This window comes from Numida meleagris, chromosome 4 (assembly GCF_002078875.1).
Source record: "Numida meleagris isolate 19003 breed g44 Domestic line chromosome 4, NumMel1.0, whole genome shotgun sequence".
In the NCBI taxonomy this organism is placed as follows: domain Eukaryota; kingdom Metazoa; phylum Chordata; class Aves; order Galliformes; family Numididae; genus Numida; species Numida meleagris.
The window spans coordinates 20786753-20807845 of NC_034412.1; the positions used below are offsets into that span (position 1 = coordinate 20786753).

The window sequence follows — 21093 nt, forward strand, 5'->3', positions numbered from 1 at the left end:
AACATTCACCTGCTGGGGTCTTGTGCTTTTGTAAAGTTCAGCAGGCATCTACAGGTAGCAAACAACCACCCTACTCATCCCTCATCTATTTATTCAGAGCTGGGATAAGAATTTGCCAAGAGGTAGTACAGACTCACTGCTTGCAGTGAGGGCTTGTGTCCTGCAGCATCTCAATGAGACATTAGGGTGAGAGAGTCCTGGGCAGTGATTCTCCTGCCAGTTCATATTATATTTGGGTAAGACACTCTGAGCTCCCCAGACTTGCAGAGCAGCTAAGGGTGCTATTAAATGGACAGAGGTTCCAAGAGCTTGTACAACTTCTGAAGGAAACACTCCGAGGCTAGGTGGAAGGAAGGCTGGTGCTCAGCTGGAGGATCCAGCTGAAGGTTCAGCTGGAAGGAAGGACAGGCACAAGCCTTACCCGATCCTCTTGTTCAGCTTGCAGCTCCTTCACTCTTTCCAGCAGTCCAGCCTTGGCACGGTCCAGGTTGGCAGCCAGCCCAGTAATGGTGATGATATCTGACTGCAGCTCAGGAGCAGGGACCTGGATGTTCACCTGAGCAACATACAGCAATTTTCATTATTTACCACTGTTCACTTTACACTGGCTTCTCACTGATCTCCTCTGCCACCAAGCACAGCTCCCACCCAGCTTGAACCCTGTTTCTTCAGCCACTATCAACATCAGATTGCTTTGCTGCAGGACTTCAGCCCCCAGTAGTCTCTGTGTCAGCCTGGGGAGGCTAGGAACCAAATGTATGTTCAACAGTGCTGTTCGCAGCCAACCTGCATCACACCTGAACGCAGGAGGTCCACAGTCCCTGTGGGCTTCAAGGGAATTTTCCCAAACAGGCAAGCATGGCAGAGCTGTCTCTTGTGGCCAAGGAGGAAAAATTGCTCTTGCACTGGTAAGGAATCCTGACAGGCCCCAACAAGTCATACAGTACTCACAGCATCAACACCAATCATCACCGCTTCATTGCAAAATCTACCAAGCCCCTCAGCCAAGGATTAAATTATGCAGGTCTCATTTCCTTACTATAGAGCTGTGGTCAGGACAACACAGTACTGAGTATGTCACAACTGACTGCCAACACCACAAATATGGTCACCTGCAGATTTCCCAGGTCAGAGAAGTTGGGAGGAAAAGCAACAACTTACTTCAAACTCATCCATCATTTTACGGATCCCACTTCCTTTCTGGCCAATGATGTAACGGTGCAGATCAAAAGGAACTTCCACTTCAATGGTGACAGGAACCAGAGCCTGGAGAGAAGAGCTCAGAGTTTACCAGTTGAAAGACTTCTCCTGACTTTTTGGTTGCCATATATTTGTTCAAGAGACCATGCTGCTGAACTGAGGTACATTCCCCTGTAGTCACGGTACAAACTCTGCAGGAGAGAGCAGCTGCAAACACTAAGATGACCTGCTGGGTGTTTAACATTTTTTCCAAGCAAGCTATCTTAAACCCCCTCAGGAGTCAGAGGCTGTTTTCATATCCTTGGCTTCCACCTAGCAGAAACTTGGACAGCATCGCTACAGGGTTCTCCCTGCATGGCAAGGTCTACTAAAGCTGGAATGATTCAGCCTCAATCGGACTGTTTCTCTTTCCAGCCTTGCTTCATAAAATAACTATGTCACGCTCTTCTGGCAAGTAACCTGGGGCTGCTTACAGCTCTAGCAATAGCTAGGTCAGGCACTATGATTCAAGCCACCAGGCGAGATTACAGAGCAACTGGAGACCTTCCCTTGAGTAATACAGACCTTCTCCCCAGTTAGGTGTCAGTGACCACCTGGATTGCAATCTCAACTGAATGACACCACTAAAGCTTGCAGTGAGCTTCTTACATCAGGACACGCCTACGTAGTAAGGCTAAGGAGCCCAGAAAGCTACGTACCTGCAGTGCCTCCTTTGCTGCCTCACACTTTTCCCTGCGACCAGAGATGATGATGATATCACACTTCTTTGGAGAGCTGGGGTCTGCATCCTTCCCATCCTTGCCTTCCCCACCCTCCTCGCCATTCTCCTGCAATGCTGGCTCTGCAACAGGAGCTGAAAACATGGAAAGTCTTGTGTTAAGGGCACAAGAGCCCCCTCTTTGCTCAGCATCTCCCCCTTCAGATCCTCAGGCTCAGCCCTGGTCTTTGCCAAAAAAGATCAGTCACTACAGCCTACTACAGTACTGATTATTACCAACACAGGCAGCTTGCTGTGACTTAGCCTAGACTGAGCAGAATAAGAACATCCACTGAGATGGCCTCCTCCACACCTCTATGCACAGAGAGGACCTGCAGCCACACTACAGAAGTGGACACCGCGCTCCTACATCAACAGAGGCGATAAGTAAGGCTGGCAGTTTCTTCAGCAACAGGGAATTTCACCTGCACGGCACTGGCTGCAAGCTACAGCAGAACAGCTGGTGGTAGGCCAGCCATCCGACAAAAACAGGTATAGGAGGCTCCAGCTGTGCTTAATTCAGTACACCCAACAACAAGAGCATGAGGGCTCAGAGAAACCTTGGCAAGCCTGCAGAGCAAGGGAGCAGCGGGAACTTCTGCTTTTGGCCAGGATAGGTGCTTATGTCCATGCATTCTGTGGTGAGAACACATTCAGAACACGCAGGTTTGCATTTTTACCCCTGTTCCTGGGAGGACGAGGCTCACACCAAGCCCAGATTCAAGCACACCGCCCGCACAGAACACATGGGGGCACTTCTCCACTGACTAAGGACTACACATTTGATCACCTCAATTGCCATGTGAACATGCATCCATGGGTATACCTGGGTTCTCCTCCCTGTCAGGGAATTTGATCTGGACACCATAGTCCCGGGTGATCTGCTGGATCCGAGATCCTTTGGGGCCCATAATGGAGCGGTGGAACTTTTGTGGGATGGTGCATTCGATTGTCACTTGAGCTTCCTGTGAGAAAGCAGAGTTGCTCTATTGCGAGGCAGCCCCTTTCACATGTGCAAACAGGATGCTTGCACAGGGTGAAATCCATAACGGACATAGTGAGGTGTTGGGAAAGGTAGCAGCTCTCATCATTGAAAGAACTGAAAATTTTTTAGAATCTTTTTTCTCTCAGAGAAGTTAGCATAGAATATTTTACTGAAGGCTGCCTTCAGCCCATGATGTTAAAAGCTTCTGAGACAAAAGCTCAAGCTCTCTATGACCCTGAAGGGGAGGAAGCAGTAGGAGAAAGGAAAAAGATAATGAACGAAGGAAAGGGAGAGCACAGGTCTGGCCTGGTAGTTTCCAGAAGCCGATACTAACAAGACAGGAAACTCCAGGAGTGGCCACTGCCCCAGACCAGGCATGGAGAGGTGCAAGAAATCTCCAATGTTTTACTGTCTGTAAGTACACTGAGTAAAGCTCTCCTACTTCCACTCCTAAAAACCAAGAGGAAGGTCCAAGGAGAGAGACAATTGCTTCATACAAAATGGCCACTTTGGAGCCAACAGCCATGCCCCAGGCAGGGATCTAAACTCTGCAGCCTTTATATGCTGGACAGCAAAGCTTCAAATCCCAAATCTGCTGTGGGACTTGCTCACATAAAGCTTGGCTGTACAGCAAGTTCAGGGAGGACACTGCTGAAACAATAAAGAGTAGAAGGAACAGCTTTCCTGGGACATACCAGGTCCTCAATGATCTCCTGGATGCGTTTCTTGGCTGCCTCCACGCAGTCCTTGGCTCCCTTGAGGGTGACTTTGTCGCTTTGGGTTCCGGAGCGTGGGAAGCTGACCATCACACCACCATACTCATCTGCGATCTCACGCAGGACTTGCCCTCTCCGGATGACGAAGTGGCGGTGGTGCTTGGGGTCAACCACCATGGAGTCTTCAACCACATTATCCTGCCAACAGATGATAGCCAGCCAGTCAGCCCTGCCCCTCCTGGTCATCCGCACTCGATCGTTGCACTCAACAGCAAACAGTTTACAGTCTCACTCCAACAAGTCACAGCAAGGAGGATCTTCCTAAGCTCCTGTAATGGTCATGGTTTTAGGACTAACAGGTCCTCCACACTAACTTGTTACATCTTGTCACAGTGCTAGCTAGAAGGAAGTAACAGTAGTTCTTACCAGGTTCTTGATGAGGGCCTCTAACTCCTTCTGTGCCTCTTTCACAGCTTCCTCAGTTCCCATGATAGTAATCAACTCCTGATCTTTGTCCTCAGAGGTTGGGAAGATGATGCGGGCCCCGGTATTGTCACGCACTTTACGGATGTTGCCACCACCCTTACCAATAAGGAATTTGTGATACTCCGGCTTTGCACGGAGGTCCACAGTGTAACTCTTCGTTTGCTGAAAGAAGTCAGATCCCCATGGAACATGTTAGTATACAATAAATACAAATCAACATCCACAGCAAGCACGTAGGTATTTAACTCCACACACATACAAAATGTTGCAAGAGAAAGGCAGGTGCAGCTTGCTGTCAAATCAAAAAGGTATGAAGTCTTAAAGAAAAAACTATGTGGAAGATGTTCTCAGTGCTGAGTTCTCTACACTGGGCACAGCTGGTAAGAACATGAGCGCAACAGACTACCCTGGGAGAAGAGTCTATGACTCGCACTCAACAGCAAAACCTTTTACTGTCTGCCTGCTGTTGGCCAGGCAGCAGAGACAACCAACCACTCAGGAGAACATGTTCATATGCTGTCACTGGAAATGTGTTTGTTTTTTTTCTTGCTGTTAAAGTGACCAGGTAGTAGGTCACAGCTCAGGGCAATGTCTTGTAATCAAGGGCTCCCCCAAACCCACTTACATGCAGTGAAATGTAAGAACTGGAGCTGGAATTCAGAGATCAGGAAAAAAAGGAAAAGAGATATGCAGAGGCAGCGGTTCCAGAGAAGCGTGGCTATCCAGCAGCACTCAAACCACAGGAGTAGGGAGCCTCTGACTTTATCCCCAGCCATGGGAGAGAAGCATTACAGCCAGTTTTTCCACCCATGAGGGAAGAACTCATTGTCACAACAACGAGTTTTCTTTTCCTGGTTGTACTCAAATCCCTCAAAAGAGGGTTATGCTGTCTGATGCCAGAGACTTCTCAGAAGACTGCAGGGACCATCTGAACTCTGATAAAGAAACAGCAGGCCAAAACAATCTGCTCCTCTCCTTATGACGGAGAAGGGCTCACCTTCTCCTCTGCCAGGTGCAGCAGCTGCTTCTTGGCTTTCTCCACATCCTGGGCTGGGCCCCTGATGGTCACGGTGTCACTGCCAGAGCCCTCAGTGGGAAAGTGGATGTGAACTCCACCGCATTCCTCCATGATAGAGCGGATGAAGCGGCCTTTGGCGCCAATGAGGGAATTGTGCAGTTTGGAGGGAATAGAGACCTCCACCTCTGTGATGTTGGCCTAAGAACAGTATCCGGTTGTTAATCAAGCTGCAGAAATGTGTTTATGCCCGCCCTGCTTACTCTCCAACTCCCACATTGCTAAGACCTTTACGGAGGTGTGTGTAAGAAACGCCTGATCACAGAAGCTTGAGACTGGCTGCCTCTTATACATAAGCAGCCACAGGCAGGACTGTTGTATCATCCCACAGCACTTTCAATTTTGGAAGAATTACATCCTGAGAGCAACTACCACGAATGTAAATTCAGCCTCTGATCAGCAGACAGACCTATGTCAAAGCCTCCATCCGGAAATGCAACAGCTGCTGTCACGTAGCGCAAGTGCACAAATTTGCTCTCTGATAACCTGCAAGCTATTGTGGTAAGTCAGTATTGGTAGAGTAGCTTCCCAGTAACAGCTTTTCACCTTAACTTAGCTCAGTTCCTTGCTTTGTTCAAGGTGATGAGAGTTGTCCCCATTAATGTCGAGCACGTGGTATTTTCAGTCTGCTCGACCTCAGTTAATGCATAGTCTTCAGACCAGACTTCAGAGCAACATTGCTGCTTGTGTTCTGATAAGCTACTAAAATAGACATCTCTGAAAGAAGTGCTAGATACCACAAGCATACATCAGAGCTCTGAACAAGAAGTTACTGGCAACTTTTGCTAAGAACTTAGGTTTTAGGGTCAAGAACAGACTGACACTCCTATTTGTTTCCTCTCTGCTCTTCCACACTACAACTGTAAGCTTGTGTGTGATTATGCATTCTACCATCATTTTCAAGTCCCTCATCCGTAATAGGTCACTTACCAGCTCCTTCTGAATGGCAAGAATTCTGTGGCGAGCAGCTTCGCAGTTTGCTCTCTTGCCTGTAATAACAATTGTCTCTGAGTTGCTGTTCTCTGCTGGGAGATCTATTTTGGTGTTGCTTTCTTCACGAATCTGCAAAAAAAAAAAAATCATTTCAGAAGTGTCCCATGTCAAAAGAAAGCCCTTCGAGGTTACATTTCACATCACCAATGAGCAGGAAAGAGCAGCAAGTGTGACTGGGATTTACTTGAAGGCAGTGACCACACTAAGCACCGGAGAAAGACAAGTTATCTCACCTTCTTGATGTTGGCACCTCCTTTGCCTATGATGTTCTTGTGGAATTGTTTGAAGATGGGGACAGAAATAGAAAAGCTGTTTTCAACCTAAGGGAGAAAGGAAGGGAGGACTGAAGATTACACCATCATGGCAATTCCCGTTCCAGGAACCTGATAAACACGAGCTTTGGCAATAGGCTTGGACCTAAGGAAGTTCTCTGTACAAGCCTTGTAAGAATGAGAAAAGGCAAGTGCCTTCCCATACAGCCTTTAAGTAACAGGTGTTACCCGACTGTCTGTCTCTAGCCAGAACTTTGTCTAGAGTTCTGTCATCTGGAGGTGTTTCAATCCCAAATAAGTACAGCAACAGTACAGTTATACTTTATTTCAGGGCTACCTAGGTGTGCAGGAGAGAAGAATGTGCCCATACCAGGTCTGCCACCATCTTCTGCATGTACTTGGTGCACTTCTCCACCTCGTTTTTGGGACCTCTAAGTTGAACGATATCACTCTTGTGCGCTGGGTCTGGGAAGTTGATGATAACCTGCAAGAAGCGGTCATTTAAAGTAATCTCAAGTAAATGCAAGAACTGCTATGTCAGACAAACAAAGCCTGGGGAGATCCTTACATCCTCTCTCCCATTGAGAAAAGGGCAGCCATGTTAGCAGCCTCTGGTCAAGAGAAGAATTCTCATATGCATTCAATACAGAGACACTATATTTACAACTTCAGTAACAAGACTATTATACATGTAGCAAGCATCCCCCATAGATTCCTCACCTCCTGGAAAGCCTTACCTCTGGGAATTTCTCCCGAATTTCCCGGATCCGCTCACCCTTCTGCCCAATGATGGTTCGGTGGAATTTCTGTTCAATGATTAGGTCCTTGGTGCGTTCATTTTCCTGATGGCAATAGGGATTACAACTGAGTATTCAGCAAAAGAGCTATATATTTTCATTTACCCGTTTGCTGCCTAACAGCTTACTTGACAGATTTTCCTTTTTTTCCCTCCTCTAGAGAGGTTTCGCTCTAGGCTGACAAAGAACAGGCATGCAAGTGAATAGAGAAGCACATCTGCAAACAGGAACTCACACTTGCCATCGGATCCAAGTGCTCAGTGGGCAAGGGGAACACATTTGCATCAGGAAAGGTTATGAGGGAACGTAACAGCCCAAACCCTGCAGTTCCCTAAGCATCACGTCCTGCTCACCATACGGGAAGCGAGTTCCAGCAGCTCTTTCTTGGCCTGTTGGACCCCCTGTGGATCTCCTTCAATTCTGATCAGGTTGCTCTTCTCATTGTCCGGGGGAATGCGTACAGACACCTTGTAGAGGTCCTTAATCCTGTTAACTTCAAGGCAAGGATGGTGGTGACACAACCTGCTAGGCCAAGGCTGGCAACTAAGCACTGATAATCAAGATGCCTTCAGTCTGCTTAAGCAGTAAGCCAGCCTCTGAAAAGGGGCTAGGGTCTCCTTACCCTGGAGCTCAGCAAGAGCAGACCTGTGCCACTCAAGACCCGCACAAGTAAACGCTGCGGCATTTAGAGAGCAAAATACTCATTTTCTAAAGGGAGGAATCTGTTTCGTCCCCGAACACCGCAAGTTTGCATCACAAGATGGTCGTTCATTTCTCTTCCCATATTCTTTAACGAGGAGAAACTTAATGGCAGATTTTCACGCTCCCCTATCAGCTGCTAAAATGCAATTCACACAGAGTAACTTCCAAAAAAAGAAGTTAAATTTAGTTCTCCAACCAAGACAGAATTTTCTCCAAGCCACGGCAAAGTCCTCTCACAATACACTAAAGCCATCCCAAGCACTTACTGCCCATTTATCTCCTTGTGCCACTCAAGAAGAACAGCGGAAGCACGATGGAGACACCACACTACATGAGCTACAGAGCCCCTGACACTATCAACTAAAGATGTAGAGTCTGAGCATAGGAAGGATTAGAAAAGCAAGCCACTTACTGTTGGCTCCATTCTTGCCAATGAGGTGTCGATGGAATTTGTGGTCAACATTGATTTCTGCATAATCCATCCGGTTGATCTACAAAGAATTGCACAGGGCTAGGAAGAACAGGCCAACCCTTTGCCCAACTCACGCCCTACATAACTGCTTGTTGCCAGTATTGGCACTGACTCCCCAGTAACCACCTACAAGCACTCTTCCTGCTACTAAGCAGAATGAAAACATATCTCTGCTTTAAGTGGAGAGCACCACGCTTGTGAAACATCTGAAGGGACTTCTATGCCTCCCTAGTTACAACTGAACAACAAATCTTCCTTCTCTGCAGCAAAAGATTTAGGACCTAGTGCTGATTTTTTAAGAACACTGTGGATAAGTTTTGTAACCAAGTCCTTTGTTCATCTGACATACAACTTGCCTCCTGCAAGTTCTGGTAAGCATGGCAAAACATCACATAAGTATTATACATAACTCATCATCTCTGTTCTATTGCCCCTTCTTATGAACTGAAACAACTAACATGAACATACCAGATCCTTGACCATGACTTCAATCTGTTCCTGAGCCACATTCACATCTTCTGTAGGTCCTTCCAAAGTGATTTTATCCTCTCCTTCTGTGAATTCGATGTGAACCTTGAGACAAGGCAAGGAATTCAGTAAGAATTTTCCAAGATGCAAGGCAGATCAATGGTCTTAGGCCTACATAATCTCCGCCACTAATAGATATTTTCCTTCCCACGAGGCACACACATTATTCCTGTGCTTTCAGAAGACAGTAACGTACAGTTTTGGCCATGTCACAGCGTCTAGAGCGTAAGGCTTTGCTGCTGTTCTTATTATTTGCACGGGCTTCAGAGAAGTTGCTCACCTAACCTTTCTCTCAATATGAACTCACAGTGAGAAAGCTTAGTTGAATTCAGCATTTATAGATATGTTACCGTATCAATTCTCCAACTAGCGCCACGTAAAGCTTCCTCAGAAGGGCTCAAACCAGAAGAATAACTTAGGATGAGTAGCATCAGCAGCAGTGAAATAGAGGCTCCCTTTAATATTAAGAGCCACTTCCTCCTTGGTTTCACCCACTTTAGAACACATTTCTGTGTTCTACAAACAGTGATCTGGAATAAACCACATTCTACAGCAGAGGGTGTTAAGCTAACCAACTCACCCATACCTTTGGCATTTGCTGAGTTATTTTGGCCAGGTTTTGTCCTTTCTTTCCAATAATGAAACGATGAAGCCAAGAGGGGGCAGAGACCGAGGAGACGGTAAAACTGTTGGCCTAAAAGACAGAAAATGTAAAAAGCTGTTTGATGGACAGACTGGAAGAAGTCTTCACAAAAATTCAGTTCTGATTTCCATATTGTATCCTCAGTATTGAGTTCATCTAAGCAGCATTTCTAACAGCCCAGCAAAGACCACTCCTCCTCCAGCTGTCCATGCTGCTCCCAGATATATCCTAATGTGACTTTCTAAGACGACCCAGCCCATCTCATTGGTACCTTTGCATAGACTTCAGTCAATGCTTGCCCAAGCTTTTCGGGCTCGCCTCGCAGTATCACCGTCTCCGAGCTACTGTCAGTGGGTGGGATCTCGACAGAGACTCCAGTTTTCTCCAAGATCTCCTGCAGGGAATTCCCCTTGGGTCCGATGACATACTTGTGCTGGGACTTCTTCACTTCCACCGCAATGGTAGTAGTCTTCTTTTTCTGTGGGGGCAGAGGCACTGGGGCATCAATTACAGGGGGGGACAGAGAAGGACAAGAGTGGAAGGAAGAGGCAGCAGATGCAGTGAATCTCTGCACCAAGTAAAGAGCAAAGCTGAGCACGTTGGTTCTGCAGTACCCCCAGCACCTACTGGGGCCCTGCCCACAGAAAGCACCGTGCTCACAGATTTGTAGTCAAAGTACAAAACTAGCATTCTGTGGCAAGCTTCCTAGAACACTTCATGGAGGAGACCATGCACACATGGTCTTGCACAACAGGGCTCAACACTCAGTTGTCCTCAAGGCAGTACTGTAATGCAACACCATGTAGGTTACTCTGCTATAAGCTGATTATCTCTGTTGAAATCCAGACTGGTACAAATACAAGCCTAACCATGAGGAAAAACTCCCCAACAACCCACAGCGAGAATATTCATAACGATGTTGGCTGTGGAAAAATAAACGGGAGTGAAATTCACTCTCTAGAAACTTCTACTTACATAGCAACTTTTTACTGTCAGCTGGCCACCACTGTAGACTTCACACTTCACTCCTTAGTAACACCTGTGCAAACTAAGGGAGCTCTACATGGTCTGCTGAGTCCCATGACAAAGAACAAGACATCTGTCACCTCCCTGACAACATCACCCCAAGTTTCACTCTGCTGAGTAAGGAAACGGTAGCATCACGGACTACGTACTGCAAGGACTGCAGAGTCAGAGCTGACATGAGGAGGATGTAAAGGAGAGAAGCGCAAAAAGAATGAGAAGAGGGACTATGAACAGGTCGGGAGGAAGATGGGGATCTTTTAGGTACCATCCATACCTTCTCCTCATAGATCTTCTTAACACGAGCGACAGCCTGGGCCAGCTGCTCCTTTTCTCCAGTGAAGACTATCTCTGTCTTGTTGACACTGGGTGGAGGAATGTTGATGCGCGTCCCCGTGTCCTGCATGAGCTCACTCACCAGCTTGTTGTAAGGGCCAGCAATGAAGGGGTGATACACCTTCTCCACGTCCAGCCGCTCCACAGCACGTTTATCCTGGAAAAACAAAGCTCTGCGAGAACTGCCCTCTGTAATACAGTCTCTGCCAGACATCAGTACAAGTTAAGTCTCCAGTGGTGCCCTACTTGACACTCTGGCCCTTGTAGATCTCCATTCCTTTCCATCTACAAATCCTACTGTTGCTACTCATGTTTTACGATATTCACCACTCTAACATCTTGCCTTGGCTCAGCTGGCACCTGATTATGGCCTCTTCAAACTTGAAACAAACTTATCTGAATTCGGAAATGGACAAAGAGGAGATCAAGAAGTTGAAGAAGCTGGTGTAGGTGCTCATACAGTCTGCACAGTACGTGTCTCCATTCTTACTAATGTACTAGCCACTAAGCATGGCCACAGTAGCTACAAACATCCAATATTCAGCGGAGAAGCAAAATGGCAAGATCACAGCGCTGCAGTACCTGCTCAGCAGAGATAAGCAGGATCTCATGCCGGGCTTTCTCAATCCCTTCTTTAGTGCCGGTGATCTTGATCTGGTTGCTGGGGTCATCTGGGCGGGGGATCTGGATTTTGGTTGCAGTTTTGAGCTCCAGGTCCTGCAGCTTCTCGCCGTTCTTTCCAATGACAAAGCGGTGGTGCTCCTTGGGGATGGCAACTGTCGCTGAAGCCTGAAACATGGGAACCAAACAAGTGTAAGAACCCTTGCCTGCAATGGCAGACCCAGAGAAGCAGACCTGGGGAAAGCGAGTTAGATGCTGCTGAGTACTACCACTAAAGGGCAAATGCAGTGCCTCCCCAGCACACCCTAAGTACTGATACTGTGCCACGGCAGTTAATCTACAGTGCCTATACACAAGGAGTCTAAATCCCATCTTTTCCTCAAAACCCTTCCATTTGTCCAGAAGCAGTACTTGGAATTTCCAAAGGCCTTTGGGCACAGATGTGGAGATGCCAATCTTTCAGCGTAACAAACAGATGCAGTACCAGACCGCAACTGAGACGATGGCTCAGGGGTGGAGTTTATCTGAACTCTGACATCTGCTGCTAAGGCTGCAGTGAACAAGACACACAGTCTGACTCCTAGGAAACAGAAATTTAACACCAGAAACCTACTCCAGCAGGCAGACAGCCATGAGATACTTACTGCTACTCACTGGTTTTCAGTGTAATACACACTGTTGCCAGGACTATCTGTAGAAGACCCCTCTTGGAAAAGGGGATCCAAGAGCTTCCCTCAATCTACTTTCAAAGAGATGGTTTGTAATAGGGATTCCTGACTTCTTCCCTTCTCACTGAGGTTTTGCTTGCCTGCTATGTTGTGAGTGCTACCATACTCATGACTCCTGTGAATTTTTAACAACCAACAGTAATTAGACACACAACACTCAAACTACACTGGAAAAAAAAAAAAATCAAAAAAGATCATTTGGTCTTCAACTCTGTGTTCTTATAATGAAGCCAGCCAAGCCTAGGAGCAGTTGGGAATCCAGACACACCTTTGTCTAGGGCCAGAGCAGTAAGAGGTACATTTGGGGAGAGCGGGTCGTGTATAGTACAAGCTGAACTAATTTTTCAGGTGCACATTATTTAGGGTTTGTCCCTTTCTCTTCCCTCTGGCAGAGTATGACACATGGGCTGAACAGCACTGAAGCAAACACAATATTACTGTATTAACTACCTTTGATATTACACACAAATACACGCTACAAGACCTGGCTGCAATACAGCCTGGCAAGTACTGCCATCCTGACTACGAACTCAAAAATCTGAAGGTGATGAATCAAAACCTACAGAACTGAAAGGAGAAGCAATTGAAACAACGGAGCTGTGGCTCTTTACTAGGTGCAGCTTTAATTACACCATCCAGAACCCTGACCTGAAGCACTAAGCTTTTGGCAGGAGCTCTCATTCTCTCATCCCTCCACGAAAGATGTAGATGGAACAGTTCTATTCTCACACATTAATAGTTTTGTGTGAAGGGTCTGCATGCTCTACAGGACCAGCACCTCAGCATAAAGTTGCTGTTTGCAATCCAAGTGTTCAGAGATTGTAGACTCCACCCTTCACGCAACACCATGGCCTGTAATTAACTTTGAACCCTATTTTAAGCATCATCTCCATTCCAAATCGCCAACGGTGTGCTTTGAAAATACATAGCAAAACTGAATTAGTCATCTAATAACACCTCCTCAGCTTATAAGCATACAAACACACAGGGGTCTCAAAACATTTCTAAGTCTTGGGGAAGAGCAAGGATAAAGCAAGAAACAGTTAGATGCCCTTACCTGCGTCTGCAGCCGAGCAACAATCTCCTTTCGAGCCTTCATGACTGCTTCCAGCTTGCCAGAGACCATGATAGAAAGGCCCTGGTCCTTCGCGAGAGACAGCTCCAGGTGAGCTCCTGTCTTCTGCATGATGTCAAGGCAGATCTTGGCCTGCTCGCCTTCTCCAAACTGATTCATGTCCTTGTATTTTCTCTCCTCCAGTGGCACATGAAACACCTGCTCAGTCACAGGACAGATAAGAGAAAGGCACAGCAGGGAGTCAGTATGCTTTGGATTGCCAACGCCTCCCTCTGTTATTGCCATACTGGACTTTACTGAAACACTAAGGTCCCAGGTTTGGGTAACCCATGGGCACTTCCACTGGGGACACAGGCTGTGAGTAGTGAAAGAGCAAGGGTGCTGCAGCAGCCAGACTGCCCCATACTGAGAGTCTTCCCAATGCGTGCCAAGCAGGTAGAAGTGCTACTGTAAGAAATTAGTGTTCACTGCTTGACTTTTGCAATCCTCCCTTCAGGCCTGTTCTAGCTATCTGTGCAACAGGGATTGAAAGCATTCTCTGAACAGTTTTCCAACTGCTTTCCTTTCCTCCCAACGTGGTCCTAGGTCTCAGTTGCAATTCTCCTCATGCCCTGAGAGAAAGTATGGCAAAGAGGCTGCCAATCTGACACACAAAGGATTTCATGCTCTTCGTTTCACCTGTCTTCTGGAAGAAAGAAAAGGGGGGGGAGATAGGGTGCCTGCTCCCACCAACCTGAGTGATGACAGAAGCCTTTATCGGTCGGATCTTGCTCCAGGGACCAGATGGTTCCTGGGCAGCTTCCAAACATGGTGCTTTCTCAGGGAGCGGAGGGAAGGCTTCCTTGTAGGTTGGAGGATCATTCTCTTCTTCAGAATTTAAAGCTGTAACTGAAGTGAAGCAAACAGGATAAAGAGATGCTCTTGAGGCAGAAATGCCCCTATTCATAGGCACTGCAAGCATATTTAGACACAGCTAACAAGAGAAAGCAAGTGACTTGATCACTACTATTAATCCTATTACAGTTATGCTTCTGGAGCAGCCAACTTTGGAGCACAACTGAACTCAGTACAGCAGACTGCAGTAGATGCCATGACCAACTCGCCTTGTCTGATGGAGAAAGGGAATGTGCAAGTGAGTGGTGGCAGAAAACATCACATTGCTGCAAACTTTATAAAGAGGACCTTAATGAGGGGACAACAGGCTGAGCAGAAAGAATGTAAAGGAACAGAGAAAGGCTGCAGGTCAGAAGGTCTGAGACAAACATAGACCCAGGGGGAAGGCACGGAGAAGTGTTACAGTTAGGGCAGACTCCAGGGAAAGTCTGTATGGGGACATTATGCTCAACTCAGTTGTGTGCTATGCCAAGTGGGCCAGCTGGCAGCTGGAGGATGGGTGCAGAAATGCGCCAGTGAGCCCGTCAGTTACACTTACTTTGCTCAGCACCTGGCTGAGCAAAGGAAGGAAATGACTGAGTCCAGTACACTGAACCAATGAGGACCCATTGCAGCCCAGTGCCCCAGTCTTGCATGTATCCTGTCTCACAGTCAACAGAATTGCTACTCAGAGCTGTATGGAGATCTGAGGCTTGCTTCCTCCTGGCTTTGCACCGTGATGCCATTAGCGGAAAGCCAGACTGTGTGGTGAGCCACCCATACAGGAACGGAGAAGGCAACTTCCACACACTTGTGGGGAATCAATTGCCTGAAGTGAGCACCATAACGGCAAGGAACCTTGTCTACATTTAGAGGCACAGCACAGGAACTCAACTGTTTTCTCACCTTTCACCTGCTGCTGAGCCAGGCCGCTGCGGTGTTCAGCGAAGCTCTCCTGGGTCAAAACTGCCACGGAGCTCATTGTCGACTTCCCACCCACACACAATCCGGGTATGCCACTGCAGAGAGAGAGAGGAGAGGTGTGGCACAGTTACCAACACCATTCGAGAGGCACAAAAATTACTCCAGGAAGACAAAGCATGCGTTACTGAGCACTCTCAATCAGCCTCCTGAAATCGGATGCCTGCAGTGCCAGTCAGCTGCCCAGCTCTCTTATTGGACCAGATGGGAACTCACAGAACTGTGGACACCAAAACCAGAGCTCTTCATTAAGAAGGGAGAGGATGTGCAACCTAAGAACGTCACTGGAAAGGGGAACAACAGAAGGTGCTAAAGAATACTCTAATCTATCCATTATTAAAGGCATGCAAAAAGTCTGGATAGTCAGTCCAAGACCATTAGAGCAATCCTGGAGAGAAAATGAAAGAGGCCCAGGATTCTTCGTCTTCCTGAAGATGACTTAGTTAAGTGTCTGAACTCCTGCTGATTTGGGGATACACTCAGAAAGGCACTCTGATAAGCATGCTTAGCGACAGCAACATCTTCGGCACTCCCAAAATAGGAACTTACCAGCTAAATGGTCAGTAGCCAGAGAGTCCGTCCTGTAAGCTGCCCGTTTGTCAGCCTGCCAGCTTTTGCTTTATAGAAAAAGAAAAGAAAAATATTTATGCGGTTGCTCCAAGACAACAGGAAAACATGACACCCGCGTTACTGTAACTTGCAAGAGAGCGCTGCCTGTACTGTGTTTCAAACTTGCATCCTATCCAAAATGTTCTCCTACTGAGTCACACATCTCACCATACTTTACCTGGCATATTTTACTAGAGCTACGGACAATGCCTCTGCCTGCTGATCCTCACAACAGGAAGTCTGGGGTAGCTACCCTTTCATCACACCAGCTGCAAGAGCAGCCATGCAGTACAGGCAAAAATACAGTCAATTAGCACCAAACGTGCAAGGTAGACACGAAATTTCAGGGTTGCAGCGAGAGCACTGACATCTAGTCAGAGGAGACTAACAACCTGAAAATCTGCCAACAACACCGCCATCACTCAGAAGTTAGGAATGCAGTTTAGTGGAGCTTGGGTGAATCAACACAGACGTCCTCACAAACTAAGGCAAACGCTCAGGGCTACCCATATGCAGCTGCTGGCCAGTCCATCTCTGTTTTTTAATGCAATAAGATGATACAACAGGAACTGAACTCTGGCTCCAGGTCTAAGCCTGTCATTCAGAAGAAAAAAAATCCCACAATGATTTACACAGACTGTTTTGAAGGCATCCTGAAAAAAAAAATAGGCTGTTGGAGGGAGCTTTATATCCCCTGCATCTGCAGGGCTGATCAGGAATATAAAAGCCAGTACAGTACACACTGTCAGATGTACAACAGTTCCTCCACACCATCCAACTGCATGTGTGTGCTCCTGCAGGGCTTGCAGCCTCCTGAAATCCAGCGCCTCTGAGTGCTTGTGGCACAACAGGTCCCTCTCCTTCACAAACCCTGCGGTGTTGCTTCTAACAGTGAGCTCCAGCACTTCTGTGGAAACTGATCTTCACCATTTCTGGCCTCCCAGCATGTCAGAAAAGCCTCCGAAAAACTGAGCCTCTGACGTGGCATCTTGCATCACGCTGATGTGGCGACACAGTACGGAAAGGTGACAGAGGCGGGAGGAAAGGAGAGCAGCAATGCACCAGGGCCACAGGGACTTGATCTGCACTTCAGTGAAAGCCACACAGGGAATTTTCACCTACTTCAACACCACCTGAGCAATGGAGCTAATGTTACAATTAATTCTCCAGCGACCTGCTATTGCCAGGTGACAGCTCCCAGCCGTGCTGCCTGAAGCACAGCTTTTCCAGCACACGGAGGCTCTGCAAGGCTGACATACAGGGAAGGGTGGCTGGTCATCTCCTCTCAGAGAAACTTGTGCTCTGCTCGCTGTCCGTGAGTACGCTGAGGACCACATCACCGTGCAGATGCAGCTGACACCACTGCCTTCAGCTCACTGGGTCACTGCTGAGGATGCCACTGCCTCAGGGCAAGGTGCCAGCAGGACCAAGGGCAGGAGCCAGGAGGACCCCATATGTCACAAGCAGCTGCCAGGCTCTGGCTAGAGCCTTGCTAATGGCATGGACGCGGTTATAGCTCCCATCTCTTGGGGAAGCATCGCCTGGTTCTGCTCCTTAGAGGAGATGGCTGAGAAGCTGGTGAAACTACACCCGAAATAGTGGCAGCCTGCGAGGCATAACCTCAAAGCATAACCTCAAGGCACAGCTGCCGGTTTCAGTGTGTCCACGCCAGCTGTGGAGATCTCCCTTGCAGGCAACACCTCAGAGGAGAGCTAGATATTCAGCGAGAAATCTAAGGGCAGCATTTAGCCGTGTGAATTTCTGCTTTGTCACCCATACACCAAGCTAAGAACAAATGTTTTCCATCTCCAGTAACCCCAAACATCTGGTACACTGTAGGCCTCAGGGATTCATCTCTGGCCAAAGTTGGAGGTGGCCATCAGAATGGTATTTTAAACATAATGTTAACAGCGGCAGCTCAGGCTCTGCATCTGAAGCCCACACCTCCTTTCCTTCCCACTGTAGGCTTTGAAACTAGGGTTACAGCAACGTCACACCGGTGTGCAGCTGGATGGGTCAACAGGTTCCGAACCACCTCGCTTACGGCCAGCTGCAGCACGGTCAGAAGTTGTTTCAGAAGTTCAGAGCATGCTTAAATAGGGAGAATGAAATCATCCCGAGAATAGCTCCTAGCAATAGCCAGCCCTAACCGTATGGAAATATTTGTATAAAGAGAAACAAAAGCAAAGTCTTGCGCTGCACTGCCAACGCAACCAATACTAGTGGACAGAAACAGGCAGCTGGGCAATATTTTACTAAAATATTTGCATTTTGTATTACGGTGGCTACAACTGGATGCAGCTAAAGCTTAGGGCAACCAGCCGGGCTGCATTGGTGAGCCAGCCGCCGTCCTTTTCCCGTGTCCATCCACTGCTCGTATCCATCCAAGCTTACAGCAGCTCGTTGGTCCCGTGCGAGGGTACGTGCTTTCCGGCTGCCCCAGGTAGGCCGGGCCGCCCGGGCTTGGCTCGCTCCCGCGGCGGCCAGCTGCTGCGTGGCAGGATGGAGCCCTTGCACCGCTTCCTGCGGCAGCGTGCAACGTGACCGGCGCCTGCTGGACGCGGCCAGCCTTCAATCCGAGCTCTGTGCGCCTTTTCTCTCCTCCTAACCCGCTCGCCGCCACCTCCCCTACCTCGGTTTCCTGTACTCACAACAGCGCACACTTTGTGCCCGGCCACCCCGCGGCCCGCGCTCCCTTCGTGCGCCCCGAGGGAGGGCGCGCGGCGGCCGGGCCCCTTCCTCCCCGGCCTGCGGGGCCCCGCGAAGCCTCGGGCCGGGCGCGGCGGGCCCAGGCCGGGCGGCGCCGCCAGCGCCACCTCAGCACTGCCGGCACCGGGGGCGGGGCGGCGCGCAGCGCCAGGCCGGGCCGCTGTCACCCAGCGTGGGGTCCGCGCCGCTCCGCGGGGCCCTCCACCCCTCTCCCCTCCTCCCCGGCGCCCCCCGCGCGACCCGAGCCCCGCTTCCCGCCCACCACCCCCACACATCACGCCGGCCGCCGAGCACCGGAGTTTTCCCCGGGAGGACGCGAGCCGCCCTCGCCCCGCTCCGCTCCCCTCGCCGTTCCGCAGCGCCGTGACTCACTCCGGCCCGCGGCCGCTCGCCCGCCTTGCTGGAGAACCGGGAGCGCTCCTGGGAGAGCGGCGCGAGTCCTCCGGCGGCCCTATATAGGGCGAGCCGCTGCCAATCCCCGCGCCGCACGTCAGCGGGACGTGCCCCTTCCCGGCGGGGCCGGGCCGCCGAGCCGAGCGGGGCAGCAGCAGCGCACGGCCAGCACAACGCCGGGCAGGGCCGCAGTGTCCCCCCGGCCGCCCCGCAGCTTGTCAGGGATTTCTTCTGGCCTCTTCTTGTACTCCGTTCTTAGAGGAGAGCCCTATTTTCTTCGCCAGAAACTTCTCTGGAAAGCAACCCAGGCATGCTCCCCCTGTGCCGCCGCTTGATTTCCTGTTTCGATACAGACCCACGTTGCTAACTAAAACCATACACATAAGCGCCCAGTTGTGCTCTGGGTACTCATCCCACACAGAGAAGTCACAGCGCGCGCCAAAGGACCGCCCCAAAACACATCACTCGGCAGTGGCATGGCAGAAACAGGATAAAGAAGTCCTTTGCATCATTAAAAAGCACAATAAGAGAGGATTCAGGATGCAGGGCACCCATATGCCAGAGCATGTTTGGGCTCCCATCCAAAGAGAGCAGGAGATGCCGCTCTGCAGCCATCAATAAGGCCTGCCATAACATCTCCCAACAGCACCATTTTTTACTTCTACAGGAAAACCTTTATTACATCAAACTTAAGGGTCAAATTGTGGAGATCCTTCTGCATTTCTCACACTTCTATTAAGGGAATACATACAACATCATCCTAAGAAGTGGCTGGAAATGAGAATATGCTGCATGCATTCCAGTGACTTCCAGACCAGACTTTTTTTTTTTATAGCTACTTCTAGAGGCATCCAAGTCCACCACCTCTTCTCCTCATTCATACACCATTACCAGACCAAACAATTCTGCAACACCAGCCAAAAATTCTGCCCTCAGCTGTACCTGGTGCAATCTCACCACCTTCAGAAGGCTGTGAATATCCAGTAGGGAACTGCAGGAAGAGAAAAGCCCATCTGAGCCCACTGGTAATCCCAGCTGCAATCAGTCACACTGTGATTGGGAAGGGAGGTGGCAGGAACACATGCAGCCAGGTGTTTTGTCTCTTGGTAACCTAGGTGTTACAAATACGGGGTCTCACAGGAATGCAACACCATTTGCCTTTCTCCTCCTAAACGTGTGTTGTTTATAGAGGGCAACTCTTGTCTTGCACAAGCAGAAGAGCTGAGCAGATACTGAAGCAAGGTGACTAACCTCTGCGGGCCTCTCAGGCCAAAATGCTCGTTCAAAAGACAAATTTATTTCCTGGGCATTCTGACAACAAAATTACACAATCATCAGCTAGCAAACAACATATACGCTGTCCTTCTGAGCCTGTCACGGGGCACTCTATACAAAGAGAGCAAGCAAAGTGGATAAGAACAGGAAAAACTTACTGGTGGCAATGGAGCTCTAACATGAACAAGTAGCTTCAAGGTCTGTGAATACAGAGAGAAAAAGGTGCAAGTTCAGGGGGAAAAAGGCACAGTTTGCACTGAAATACTGTGCTGGCACCAGATCTAGTGGTTAACATTGTCCAGTCCAGAGACTTGAGCCGCACTCCTGGTTTTGCTGCCAGTTTACTGCTTGACTGGTGGGATTCTCCCAGCTGCCCTGGCTGTGCATGCACAAGGTCTGATCTGCTCTGTGGACTTGGTATTCCATGTCAGGTTCTTTGGAACGCTGTGATCCTTGGATGCCAGGTGCTATCACAAAGCAAATGCCATTTCAGAGATGAGGAAGAAAGTCAATGGACAGCTGAATAAAATCAATCCAACAGCAAAGCAAAGGTCAGAGGCAGTCCTCCCACTTATGCTGGGAGAGAAATCTAGTAATTTAACAAAGAAATAATACACTTGCACTTGCCAAAAGTGAGCTTCCTACCTGTACTTCAGAGAGGACTATAGGCAAACTGAAGAATTGAAAAGTTTAAAGTAGAGGCAAAGTTCAAGTCTTCTGCCTGGGAGACCCAAGACACCAGGGACAAAGTGAAATGGAGTATCTGCCTGTGTTGCTTTACAGTAACAAAACACTGACTTGCCTCAAGAAAGGGAAGAGAATCAGAAAATGACTTCCCTGACAC

At 48.7% G+C, this 21093-nt stretch overlaps 1 protein-coding gene across 2 annotated transcripts in view; it reads right to left on the reverse strand.

The window, feature by feature from the left end:
• HDLBP (high density lipoprotein binding protein) overlaps positions 1-21093 on the reverse strand; it is a 35467-nt gene that overhangs the window by 6132 nt on the left and 8242 nt on the right. The window contains exons 1-23 of one of the 2 annotated variants that reach the window (XM_021395976.1): positions 18954-19085; positions 15813-15880; positions 15189-15301; positions 14143-14297; positions 13392-13607; positions 11568-11774; positions 10927-11142; positions 9898-10104; positions 9570-9677; positions 8924-9028; positions 8396-8474; positions 7635-7774; positions 7222-7326; positions 6855-6968; positions 6446-6532; positions 6150-6281; positions 5142-5360; positions 4085-4306; positions 3638-3856; positions 2784-2922; positions 1899-2053; positions 1162-1266; positions 422-556 (exon numbers count right to left, since the gene is read on the reverse strand). In XM_021395976.1, coding sequence (XP_021251651.1) covers positions 422-556; positions 1162-1266; positions 1899-2053; positions 2784-2922; positions 3638-3856; positions 4085-4306; positions 5142-5360; positions 6150-6281; positions 6446-6532; positions 6855-6968; positions 7222-7326; positions 7635-7774; positions 8396-8474; positions 8924-9028; positions 9570-9677; positions 9898-10104; positions 10927-11142; positions 11568-11774; positions 13392-13607; positions 14143-14297; positions 15189-15264 — 3141 coding nt within the window. In that variant the 5' untranslated portion in view covers positions 15265-15301; positions 15813-15880; positions 18954-19085. Of the gene's footprint in view, positions 1-421; positions 557-1161; positions 1267-1898; positions 2054-2783; positions 2923-3637; positions 3857-4084; positions 4307-5141; positions 5361-6149; positions 6282-6445; positions 6533-6854; positions 6969-7221; positions 7327-7634; positions 7775-8395; positions 8475-8923; positions 9029-9569; positions 9678-9897; positions 10105-10926; positions 11143-11567; positions 11775-13391; positions 13608-14142; positions 14298-15188; positions 15302-15812; positions 15881-18953; positions 19086-21093 lie in introns of those variants that run through there. The other variant, XM_021395975.1, reaches the window with a different exon arrangement.